The 13,414-nt window shown below is 44.5% G+C and overlaps 1 protein-coding gene across 2 annotated transcripts in view; it reads right to left on the reverse strand.

Annotated features, from left to right (window-relative positions):
* Window positions 1–13,414, reverse strand: part of LOC138260001 (solute carrier family 22 member 6-B-like) — an 896,476-nt gene that overhangs the window by 132,016 nt on the left and 751,046 nt on the right. For both annotated transcript variants that reach the window (XM_069208048.1, XM_069208047.1), the window contains exons 7-8: window positions 3,513–3,727; window positions 1,552–1,660 (exon numbers count right to left, since the gene is read on the reverse strand). In XM_069208048.1, the coding sequence (XP_069064149.1) occupies window positions 1,552–1,660; window positions 3,513–3,727 (324 nt within the window). The remainder of the gene's footprint in view (window positions 1–1,551; window positions 1,661–3,512; window positions 3,728–13,414) is intronic.

Here is a 13,414-nt window from a genome sequence, read left to right on the forward strand (position 1 = left end):
CTTTCACATCTCACCCTCCCTCACTTCTCCTGGACAGAAGCAAAATACAAAGTGTGAACGTTGTGTGTGTAGCAAGCGACCTGTAATGAAAACGAACACCGTCACGAATTCCTTCCCACATTCTGTTGAATTACAATCGAACTTTGACTTTCCTTAAACATGCTGCTAACGCCTCGAGAAACAAGTACTTCAAGCAAACCTTGTACTGTTCGTTCTCCTTCTGAATTCGCTACCTACTCCCAGGACCCGGGGCATTGGTTCCATTTGTTTTTTTCGAGATGAGTAATCATTTTGAGATTCATCAAAAATGATTAACCTCAGAGTTATTTCCGATGCTCTTTATGATACTCAATTGGGAGTTCTACAGTTAACCTCAGGATTACTCTTCTTTTTTTTAAGTTTGAGTTTCTTTGAGAATAACAATTAACAGCCACACAATGTTGATATAAGTCGTATTAATGTAATATTAGAAAGCCATAAATATAGAATATAAACATGAACCAATGGTACTAAAAACTATATATAAACATAGAAGACTATAGAAATTACACTGTAATTGTGTACAATGCACTGTATACGTGCATAAGCAGTGAAGTATCCCTTTTCTTTTAATCGCGAAGTCGACCCCCACACCACTATAGCTTTCCTTTAGTCTACTCTGTATTATTTCCCCCTAGCTTTTGAGTACATGCAGTGACCTTTTTCCCAAACCTCCACCCATACCACGCCCAGGTGGGGAACCCTGGACAAGCCCTCCACAGAACTAAACTATATTAAAGTCCACTTTCTCTTGTTACACTTTCCAGATTCAGCCAATACACGAATCCCGTGTTTGGAATTTGGAAAGGGGTTTAGGTCAATACCAGCACCACTGAAAATCGTCCTATCAGCCAAATGTTTGATTCGGATTATAAACTGAAGACAATAACTTGAACAACTTATTTTAGCACCAAAAGCCAATCCAATCCTCACCTCAACATACTATAGCAGCAGGAAGTACTGCTGTTAAATTTCCAGAAGTGGCTGTAAACAGGGACTATGATTATATGAGGACATCACTTAGATTGTTTCCCATCTGAGCGTATGGAGCAAACAAAAGTAACTTCTAGACATGAATGTGCTATACTTTAGAGTACTTTGATTTGTCCTAACAATCTTTCCACCCAATATAAGAGAATGAACTATTCAAATAATAATAGATAACATGACATTTAAGTCTTTCTATGCCTTACCATTTCAATCAAATACAGCATTAATGACACTTTGTTAATTATAAATGTAGGATAGCTACCATCTCCGGGACTCTTATCCCTGAAAATCATCAAAATGATACACTCTCATTTCTCCACTGCCCTAAGCACAATCTCATTCTTCTTTGCCCTTTCCTCACTTCCATCCAATTCTACTCGTTTACCCACAGTCTGGAAATCAACTTCCGTCATTAATGCAATGAAATTCTGGGGTGCTGGACCTGTAAGCTTTACCTGCAGCACAATGTCAGTCATGAAGTACCAAAAGCAGCAGAGAATTGTCTGCTCGGTTCACGCCTACCTTATCACCGTGGGGTAAAGCTCTCCAGTGTACATGTAGACACAGTTGAAAGATGCTGAGAGGCAGCCCTTGCCGATCACGGCCAGAGATGTGCGTAGGGCCTGCAGTTCTGGGAGAAAGGATTGTTGTCATATATAAGATGCAGACCTGTGACTATACAGGATAATATTAGAATGTTGATTGAGGACTCCATGTCAAGTTCAGAGGTAGTCCGAATTCAGGTGCAAACTTCTGTTTGCACCTAAAATGGGATTACAATGTACATGGTTACTCCTATGTTTTTAGAAGGTAAAGCTTGCCACAAATCGGGAGTGGAAACAGTTAACTTTTCCACCTTAGAACTTGGGATCACTGACACTGTAAGGGGCATATTTATACTTTTTGATGCAAAACTGCACTATTGCAGTTTTGCATCAAAAAGTTTAGCACCGGCTTGCGCCAGCTGGGCGCCAACCATATTTATGGAATGGTGCAAGCCGGTGCAAAGAGTGGGCAAGCGCAAAAACAAAAATGACGTTACAGGTTGGGGGTGACGGTATGGGAGAAGGGGGGTTTGCACTAAAAAATGACGTTAGGCTGGTTAGAGGCAAAAAAAATGCCTCTAACCAGCCTAGCATCATTTTCTGATGCAAAACCATCCATACTACATGACTCCTGTCTTAGAAAAGACAGGAGTCATGCCCATCACCCCAATTGCCAGCACAGGGGACCAGTGTCCCCTGGGCATGGCCACTGCACCCTGTGCCATGCAGAGGGGCCCAAGTTGGGCCCCTGATGGCACTTCAATAAAAATAAATACTTACCTATACTTACCCTACTTACCTTGGATGGGGTCCCCCATCCTCCAATGTCCCTCTGGTGTGGGAGGAGGGGGTGTTGCTGGGGCTTGAGGAGGGATCATGTGTACCCATTCAATGGTGTTTAACCATTGAAATGGGTCCACAGGTCCCCTAACTCCTGGTCTGACCCAGGCATTAAATAATGGTGCAAAGGAAGCTATGCACCATTGTTTAGCCCCTCCTCCCACTGTGCGTCATTTTAGCATGGGGGATAAATATGGGGCTATGGGGTTAGCACAGTTTTTACATGGGAATGCCTACCTTGCATCTCATTGACGCAAGGTAAGTTCACGCATCTAAAAAATGGTGCAAACTCCAATATTTTGACATAAATTGGGTCTAAGGTCAAAATATAAATATGGAGTTAGTTTTGCACCAAATTTGCGTAAACAAAAAATGACGCAAATTCAGTAGAAATATGCCCCTTAGTGTGTTGTCTCTTACATTGAGGTCTTCAACTCTTGTGCAAATAGTGCAACCATTGCGTACACACCCTGCGCTAATGGTATTAGTGGCTGCAAATTTTTGCATTGGTGATTGTGTAAAACATTTAAACTGGTTCATAGTAGCCATTGCAGTTCTTCTAATACAGCGAGACATTATTTCTGATCTGATTCTTGAGTTCCTCCCTCAAATGTCCTGTTTATTTGCAAAAGACTGCCCACCCTTTACATTATGTTATATGCAATGTATAATTCACCACCATTTTACTCCATGTTAAGTTCAAGAAGAAAGGGATTGCACTCTTGAGCAGAAACAATCTCCCCTGTCAAATGTTCTGCACAAGGTTTCTTATAGTGAATGTTTCTACCTCTAATTTAGTAATTCAAAATCAATATGTCTTAAGACAAACCAATGTTTTGATTGTATTATGTGATGCAAATTTCTTCTTGCAAAGTAAAATTCACCCACTCAAGTGTGTTCATTGAGACTGGACAGCAAACTTTTGTGACATTTAAATCAAAAAGGATCCAGAAATAGATGCTTCTGCAATATGTCTTTCTCTTAGGCAGAGCTTGTAGCAAAATCAAATCATCTATTCTTTCCTATTTTTTTAAGTCTTCACTTAGCCACTTTGTCAGCATTTACTTTTTCAGCCCAAAACTAATTGATGTCTCTCACCTGGAGGAACAAAGATATTGGCCAGAATGGTAAGTCCAGCTATGATGAGCGTTCCACTCTGACTCACTTTGCGACCGATATAAGCCATGGTCAGGTAGCAGATGAACTTAGGAGGAATGTCGCCTGCTCCAAAGATGATCTGGATGAGGTAGGTGCTGATACCAAAGTTCCCCAAGTCCATTGCCAGGCCATAGAAGCAGAAGCTCACCGAAAACCTGTGAAAAGATGGAATAGCTGCTTGTAAGGGTAACCACTGTCTTGATTAGGCACTATGGTAGTCATTATGACTTTGCCTGCCCTGCCCCGCGACTACGGCAGTGGTGGTCAGACCGCCGACAGCGTGTCGGAACTGCCAAATTATGACCACGGCAGTGAACTGGCTGCATCACAGCCAGTTCACTGCCTGTACCGTCAGGGTGGTGGGGCTGCCTGGCCGAAGGTTGACCACCTTCGATCCGGCAGCCCACCTAACACCGCCCACGGTATTATCAGTAAATCCCTTGCAGAAAGGGTACTGGTGACAGGAATACTGATTCCTGTCGCCACAACAGGACTCCCCACCCCCCCCCATGTAGGAGGCCTCCATCCCCTGCCCCATCAGAAGCCCCCACCCCCAAGCAGCAAAGCCCCCCGGTCCCTGCACTGAGCCCCCCGTCCCCCGATCCTCGTACTTACCCCTCCATCCCCTGATCCACGCACACACCACACTTACATACATACACGCACACATTCACGCTCACTCATTCACACACATATACCCACACGGCCACGACACCCACCCACATACATGCATTCACAGAAGCACACAGACACTTGCACACACATGCACACAAACACACACAACACCCCCCAAAACCCTGTCCCATGATGGATGATCACCTTACCTTGTGGTCGCGGCGGTCGTCCGGGAGGGAACAGGGTCCATGGCGCTTGTTCCGCTGCCAGCGCCCCGCCAACACAATGCCACCACTCCGTTTACAATGTTGTAGTACGGCGGGTGGTGTTGTGGTGATGTGGCAGTGGAGCAAGCTCCACTAGACCGCCGACTGCCAGTATGGCTGCAGGCGGCTTCCCCGCCAAATAGTGGCGGAGAGCAGCCAGTAGTCATAATATGGCGGTCTTCAGACCACCAACACTGGTGGTCATATGGCAGCGGTGACTTCGGCAGTCTACGGAATAGACCTCCGAAGTCATTATGAGGGCCTATGTCTTCAGAGTCAGGCAGGGTCACAGAGAAATGGAGAGATTCTCCCAAACGCAGGTATTTTTGACAGTGGCAGAGACAGTCACATCTCACACATACATTTTAATGGCTCATGTATTCATTACTATTGAGAAAGGGATATCTACCATCAAGAAAAGAGCAGAGAATAGACAAACCTGCTAAAATGTGGCTTTTATGCAGGGGTAGGTGAAGAATTCTGCTCCGTCGGCAGAGTGACACAGAGTGTTTTTTTTTTCTCTCGCTCGTCCTGGACAATGTTACGTTTTCTGAGCAGGATTTTTGAACGCGAGTGGTGGGCCATGACCGCTCACAATGAGAAAGTTGCCGCTCACGTTGAGGAAGCTGCCGCTTGAGTAGAAAATCTACTTGAGGGGCAAAAAGAAGTTAGCGCTCTCTGGCGCTCCACATGATGCCATTAGCACTGATTTTACGGCAAGGGAGACACTCCTGCACTGAAAATCAGTGTGAACAGTGTGCCTTATCCAAACACCATGGCTCGCGGATCGCTGTGGTTTTTTTCGGCACTTCGCGGAGTTCCGCGTAGCAGAACTCCACAAACTCTGCCCAGGCCTACTTTTATGCTCTGCTGGAATGTTGTTTCAAGGCACAGAGAATAACATTACTCAACTCTTCTTTTCATGACCACTAAGAGCACCAAAAAAAAAAACATAATTTACAAAACTAGTACGTGTACCCAGAAACCTACTCCATCTTCCTTCTTTTATTGCTACTCGGGGGGCAGATAGATATCTGTTAGTACAATGTGATTCTTATGCTTGCACGTTTTAGTTTTGAGTCACTCAGTGGCCTAGAGAATATTTGTTATGATTTTTATGGAGAATGGCTAAATATTCACATTGTAGGAAATAATTGAAATACCAATTTAGGGCCAGATGTAGGAAGCCTTTTGCGCCTCGCAAACGGCGAAAAACGCAGTTTGTGATGCGCAAAAGGCCAAACGCGATGCACACCCGCAAATTGCGAGTCGGTAACGACTCGCAATTTGAGGCTGCGACTCGCAAATAGGAAGGGGTGTTCCCTTCCTATTAGCGACCGCATCGCCATATTGAGTTGGTTTGGGACCGCGAATGCGGTCGCAAACCAACTCGCAGTTACCATCCACTTGAAGTGGATGGTAACACATTTGCAAAAGGGAAGGGGTCCCCATGGGACCCCTTCCCCTTTGTGAATCCCCAAAGAAATATTTTTTCTGAGCAGGCAGTAGTCCTATGGACCACTGCCTACTCTGAAAAAACCGAAACTAAATGGTTTCGGAAGTTTTTTGGTTTTGCAGCTCTTTTTCCTTTAAGGAAAACGGGCTGCAAAAAGAAAAAAAAAACTGCTTTATTTAAAAGCAGTCACAGACATGGTGGTCTGCTGTCTCCAGCAGGCCACCATCCCTGTGAGTGCTTTGACTCGCTATGGGGTCGCAAACTGCGACCCACCTCATTAATATTCATGAGGTGGGTCTTTGCGACCCCATAGCGAGTCGCAGAAGGTGTCTGAGACACCTTTCTGCATAATATTTTGCGAGTTGCAAATTGCGAGTCGCTGTGACTCGCAATTTGCAACTCGCGAAATATTTTTTTGCTACATCTGGCCCAAAGTGGTTGGAATAAGGAATGGATTTCTAAAGAAGGAAATAACAGCCAGGTGTCTGAGCAGTACTGCATACTAGTTGGTTGAAAAACTGTTGTAGTTTGTTTTTAACAATATTTGAGCCCGCATGAATCTTAGAAGTGGGTGGTGGTGGTGGTCTTACTACACTCAGATGAATTTTAGGCAGCAGTTTCCCATTCATCTGGATAACCACCAGTATTAATGTGCCACTTAAAAGAGGTGTCCTGTGTCTTTGTAAGTGGACGTAGATGAGATATAGTGCACATGCATGCAGGAGGTTTTTATATTTATGATGGACATATTGATGTATACCAATGAAAAATAGATGATAGGGAAGAACAGGAGAAAGTTATCAAACTCCACTCAGTGGTCCACAGGGAAAGCAGGGGTGACTGACCCACAGCCAAGTGAACGGGAGCCGTTTGCCTCTGATGATGTAGTGTGAGGGTGCTCAGACTCAGAGCTCAAACATCAATCATCAATCCAATAAAGTAAATGTCCAACCTACTGCGCATCTTTTTCAAGAAAGAAAGTACTTTATTACACAAGGATACTTAATATGGCACGCTGCTAGCAGAAGAAACCAAGCAAGTGTCTCTGAGCATTACTTAGTAGGTTCTGTGCCACTTCTCTCCCTTGCTGTATCCACTGCCCTCAAGCTCTCTTCCTAGTTATGGGTGGTTCCCTCTATATCTTAGAGAAAACAGGAATAGCACAGGGGCAGAGAAACCTCTACCAAACTGTATGCTTTAAGTCTTTTTAGTCTCCTAAGCATTCCGGGGTGAAGTCTGTTCTCTCAGGTCATGCTGGTTCAGCCCAGTTCTCAGGGCTTTACCATAAACTCCAGGGAGTGATGGTGTTCTGACAGGTAGTCTTATATTACCTTGTGTACTTGCCCGCATTTCGTGGTGTGTGTGCTCTGACTCTTCTGCACTTGGGAAGCTGAAGTCCTGAGATGGATCCAACAAAGATTGTAACAATCCTTGAGCACACACTACGGAGCCACAATGTGGTATAGGGTTTCTGCACTTGGCTCAGTTCAACTAAAGGAGTAGTCAGAGAAAGAAAAAGGGGTTCACCTCACATAAAGTCTTCTTCACAACACATCTGTAGTTGAACCCCTCTCCTTCCCAACCACCAAGTGGCCGTCTTCCGGAAGACTAATTAGCAGCTCTTTGCTAATAAATGGCTGCATAGAATTTCTAAATGAGCCTTGTCTTCTCTGCCCGCACACCATGGTCCTGATCATAACCCTTCATCGACAGGAATATAAGCAATACACTCCCCCTGTCTGGGAGCACAGGCCTAACTTGTATCTTGTGCAAGGTCAGGTCAGGGGTATCCAGAATGGATCCCACTGACTCCCACTACTGTGGCTCACTCACACACACTATGCATGTAGCATGCCTGCTACACACATAGCACATTTAGGGCCTGATTTAGATATTGGCGGATGGGAAACTCTGTCACAACAGTGATGGATATCCTGTCTGCTGAAATCTAAATCAGGCCCTTAATACCCCTCCAGATGTTAATGCTGAGAGCTGGGTAAGCAATTAGAAGCACATAGAAGCAGAACTTTACAAGAACTTTTCCCTCCATTGACTCTGATAAGAAGGTCTGGTCACACTATTAATTCTCAAAACACTGCTTTGTGTACAAATCCTATGACAGGGATAGTAGTCCACTGTCACCAAATGAGAGCAAGCCTGGTGTGTCCTTCTAGGTTACTTGACTAGTCCAAGACCTATTCAAATCAAAGACCAGTCTAGACCTCTGCACACATGCTAAATTAGCATCACACCATGGCAAAAACTCCAAAGTCTAGATACCAGGCAGACACACAGACATTCAGGGCAAGAGAACATATCCATATATCCATATATCATGCAGGGAACAATTAGTGGATATTTAGAATCTTTGTGTCATGGAAAACAAGTTTTATCAGTGTAAGTTATTGATGAAACATCATGAAGGGTGTAGGACTGGAGAAAGACAGAGAGGCAATTAAACGACTGACAGAATTAAAAGAATGTTGAAAGGATGGCGGAGGAATTGATTGAGAAGTGAAGATGTTTGTGAATAGAACAATTTCAGAAATGAGAAATAAATTGTAAATTAGGTTTCAAAACAGATTTCCAAAGATGCAGATCTAGAGTGTGGGGTTCAGCTTTATACCTTTGAAAATACTGTTATCAAAGTTTTGCTCAAAACCTGCAGCTAGCGCTATTGAATGTCAAATTACATAATAAAGGCTGAAAAGTCTTAAATCATAAATTCACCTCATGCCCCTTTAATCGATCACTTAAGGCTGCCTGCCCCCGTGTCTCACTTTAGTAGAATCCAGCTCTATGCCCATGTCACAGTGTCTCTGTTGTTCTCTTTCTCCTTCTTTTCCCCTTGTGTGTTTTCTCTCTCATGATTTGTGTGAAAGTTTGAAGAGGGAAAGTAAGTGCCTGTCTCCAAAAATTATTCCTGGAGAGATCCATCTGCAATCACTAGCGTAAAGTAAGCAGAAGAAGAAACACTTAGAATTAGTTGTGGAGTAACCTAGTAAAAGGCATGGTTGATTATGGAGAGAAGGATCTGATATGAAATGCAGAAATGTAGAAAAGGATGCTGTTGGACATGGCCGTTCTTAGGGGATTTCCCTGAAACTTTTTGCTTTTTCCTCCTGGGACTTTTGCTGACTCTCTTTGCATGACCTTAGGACCCTGGGCACTTTCTCACTGTACTGCAGTGGGAAAGTGTGTGCGCCCCTCCTACACATACCAGGAAGGGGTGCTTACGTGATTAGTTCAGGTGCTGTACCCTGGAGTACCCTTTAAAAAGGTACACCTCATTCTCAGGGCGTGTACAGCACTGGCTACTAGTGGGATGTTGCACTGAGCGTGCCACCCACCAGAGTTTCCTGTCAAGCATATATATGGCCAGACAATACAGGCGTGGGTTTTTCATATGAAGGGGATTTGGCCCTTCCCCTAGGTTTAGCTGATTCTCTATCCAATGGCCTTAGGGCTCTGGGTACTTACCCACTGTAGGTCTAGTGGGAAGTGCACACAGCTTTCGTCCCTATGTGAGGAGGTGGTGCTTGTCAGTGTGTGTACGTGTGCCCACTAGTGGTTCAGGTATGTCATAGCAGGCCTGAGTGTGCATGCCTGGTGTTCTTAAACATATGTCCAGTCTACCAATGCAGCCCTCTGTGTGCACACTTGGACCTCTTAGTAGCCGTAGGGCTCGTTCCTACTGTAAACACAGTGTGGAAGCTCATGCCTTCCTCACATATCATACGAAGTGGTGCTTATCTATGTGTGTACACTTCCAACTAAGGTGTTCTTTAATATGTGTCCAGCCTGCCAATGCAGGATGTGTGTGTGCAAGGGCACGTATGCCCAGGGAATGAAGACTACCCATGTGTGTTTTCACTGCGTATGAGAGATATTCTGCCCATTGGTTAACATGAGGGTAGTTCACAATGACTCCGAGCTGCAGTAGTGGATTTCAGCGGAGCAGCCTCTTCATGAGTACTATCATTGGATCTGTCCTGACAAACCCCTTCCTATGGTAAAGGTGGTTTTGTCAGTAACAATTTGGAAATGCTTCATCTGGGAAGTGGGAATTTCTATGATCTGAAACTATTTTGTGTGCCTTTTAAATTCAACTCTAATCCACACTGAAGGCTGGGGGAGCACATCTGTGCAATCCCCAGTAACAGCTATAAACCTTGAGCACACAACTGGAACAACAGACCTCTGCCATTTGAGGGCCTGGCTGGATCGATTGAAGGGAGAACTTTTGAACTTGGCCTCTCGGGCCAGATCATGGCCCCACTAAAGATTAAGATCTGCTTTCCCCAGCCCCATGGCAGACGGAACTGAAATTTAAGGGAGACTTCTGTGATTCAAAGGAGAACCCTCTGAACTTCCCCCATCTTCAAAGGCACACTACAGTATAACTGCTGGTGCCACACTGCAGCAAACTAGAGATACGCTTGAGAGAACGCAGGAATGGAGCTACTGGACTGCGTGCTGTGCACTACCTGAGGAATCTGGTTGCACAAGGAGTAATCCTAAGTGCCCACATCATCTGCTGTATCCCACCTGGGAGCAGCTGTGTGTGCGTGGAACTAAGCCTTGTGCCTGGAGACTGGATTGCCTTGTGGGGAGCTCCCAAAGTACTGCCCACTTAACTTAAGGAAATATGTTTTAGCTTTGAGGATTTTAAAAAGCCATAATTCAATTGTGACAATTTATGCAGTAATCAAGTTTTTAGTAACGGCATGGCGCATACGCATCTTTTATTTACAATGATTTGAAATTGTCCTAAGTCGGGCAAACATGGATTTTATTCTTTTTAAATTTTGTTATGATATTATGATGTTTATTTATATCTATATTGTTTTGTATTGTATTGCTTTGATGGTCGGTTGGCCGAATAAAGCTTATGTGTGATTGACTGCCCACATTCAAGAAGTGTGGCCCTTCATTGTGGGGCCTTGACATCCATATGGATCTTGTTAGTGGCGAGCAGAATAATCGTTTGTGGGACCCCGCATGACCCACTTCATCGATCGTGCCACATTTCTCCTGTGCAACACGCTGACTGCATGCTCAGTGCATTCTGTGTCCTATTCGCAGGTTGTGACCCTCAGTGTTGGGGGCTTACCCGTAGCAGTGCCGTATTCTACCTCATGTGGCACTGCTGAACTTGCACCTCTGTGTGTGTCCAGAGTTGTCTGGTGCAACTCAAATCATCTCACACCAGACATTGTGCCTCATTCCAGGGAGGTATGGAATTGGTAACTTTGTGTGTGTTCAGAATTGTCGTGGGCACGCAGGAGCGGATTCATGTACTGAAGTACCCAGTTTGGCTGGGCGCTATTGTGAATGGCATGTGTCTTAAGGTGACCCTCTCCCTGTGCTTCGTAGAACAGGGCCCATGCCAGAAGGCACAGTTTGAGTGAACTTCCTGAGTGGGGGCCAAACCTCCATTTGTCGACTGCTGCCTGATCAGCCTGTTAGCTATTCTTTTTCCCACCTTTCCCCTGGACACTGAATAAGTGTGACTCTGGCCGCAATCAGCCTTGTACCCGGGGAAGGATTTTTTTCATCTCCAGCCCATGGAGGTGGGTTAGTAGGGGTTGGTTGAAGGGTGGAGAAGGGTACAGTAACAACCGATCTGCCAGATATCAGTGCACTGCATTAGGGTGTTGGGGCGAGTGTGTACAAGTGCATACTATATGACACTGCCTGATATCTATGGCACTGTGTAGCGGTGTGGTGTGAGTGTGTGGGAGTGACTGCTTGTGATCAACTGCACTGCACAGCGGTGTGGCCATACACGTTGTTTCCTTGCCAAAAGATTATTGCGGTTGCCATTGGTTTTTACCCATGCGTCCTAGGCCTCAAGACTATTTACAAGTGCTGTAATTATCGGTGTGTACATGTTGCTGCTATCATTGTGAACCAGGGTGCACCCTATAAATGTGTGGTATTGAATTGAAATAAATGCTAGGATGGGCTTGGGCTGACAACGTTTTGCCACTGATGTGGATGTGGGGAGGGAAAGTATATTTTCTCCAAGTGTACATATTGCTGTTGTCGTTTACGCGCTTGGGCCTAGTAATGTTCGTGATATTTCTGAATGTGATTTAGGCCCAGAAGTACATGATTTACATGTCGTTTTAGTTAATGTGTGTTGAATACAAAACTTTTTCGCAAACATTTGTGAAGTCTCTTTTGTGATGTGCAGTGTATTTATTGTGCAAGAGTGCTGGGCCAATGCTCTACACATTGCCCCTGTGATAAGCTTGACTGCTCAGTGTCAAGCTACCCAAAGGTGAACACAGATTATTCAGTGAGTGTAATCACCCACCCCTTACATTAGTGATAGCTTCTGCCTGGGTAGGGCCTTGCGTTAGTCAACCAGCGCGTGCCGCCTCCAACAGATGGGCAAGATAAGTGTCCAGAAAAGTAAGAACCAACATTCATGTGGAAATGGTCAAGAAAATATAGGAATATTGTTTTGGTCTTGCAGTAATTCTTGTTAAAGTGAGAAGATGCAAATTATCTTATTTTTGTGGTTTGACACTGACACAGTTGAAGTTTATCTGGGGAAGTAGAAAGGGGCAAATAAGAAAGAGAAAATGTATGTATTGTTAGAAATATATATTTTATGTATAGGGATCCTATAGAGTAGCTCATGTGTGATTCATTTTTGATCTACCATCCTCTCTCACCAGAGCTGCTTCCAGCCCAACATGTTGCTGAACAAGTGGGCACGGATTCAATAATGCTTTGGGCCAGGTTAAAGTGATGCAAATCTGATGCAAAGTTTTTAGGTGAGGTATAGCCTCATGCACAAATTAGGACTTGCATAGAAAAGTTCTGTAAAGTAACAAAAAGTTGCACTATGCGCTACGTTGCTTGACTTTGTGTCACGGGAGGTTCAATGAGTGTTACACAGGCGTTCCCATGCAAACAGCCTTAGGTTTCTACGCAAATTTCTACTTACTAACAACCTTTGACAGGGATTTGAGCACAAAAACCTTATTTCTCCCTGATGCACACATAATGAGTATGTTTGCAATAAACATATTGGGTGGGAGGGTAATAAAAGTTAGATTTGTACTGAAAAGATCCCCTTCCAGTACAATACCTATGCTTTATAGAGTACACACATCATTGCCCTGTGTTGCAAGGGTGTGTACTTTGACACATGGCAGCCAACACTGCTAGAGATGGGGGAGAAAAAATGCACAATATCTTAGAAGCGATACAACAACTTTGGTTGCTGTGCTTGTAGGAAAGTACCATCTTGCCTGGCATGTTACCCCCATATTTCACTGTATATATGTTGTTTTAGTGTATGTGTCACTGGGACCCTGCCAGCCAGGGCCCCAGTGCTCATAAGTGTGCCCTGTATGTGTTCCCTGTGTGATGACTAACTGTCTCACTGAGGCTCTGCTAACCAGAACTTCCGTGGTTATGCTCTCTCTGCATTCTAAATTGTCACTAACAGGCTAGTGACCAATTTCACCAATTCACATTGGCATACT

This window comes from Pleurodeles waltl, chromosome 9, assembly GCF_031143425.1.
Source record: "Pleurodeles waltl isolate 20211129_DDA chromosome 9, aPleWal1.hap1.20221129, whole genome shotgun sequence".
Taxonomy (NCBI): Eukaryota; Metazoa; Chordata; class Amphibia; order Caudata; family Salamandridae; genus Pleurodeles; species Pleurodeles waltl.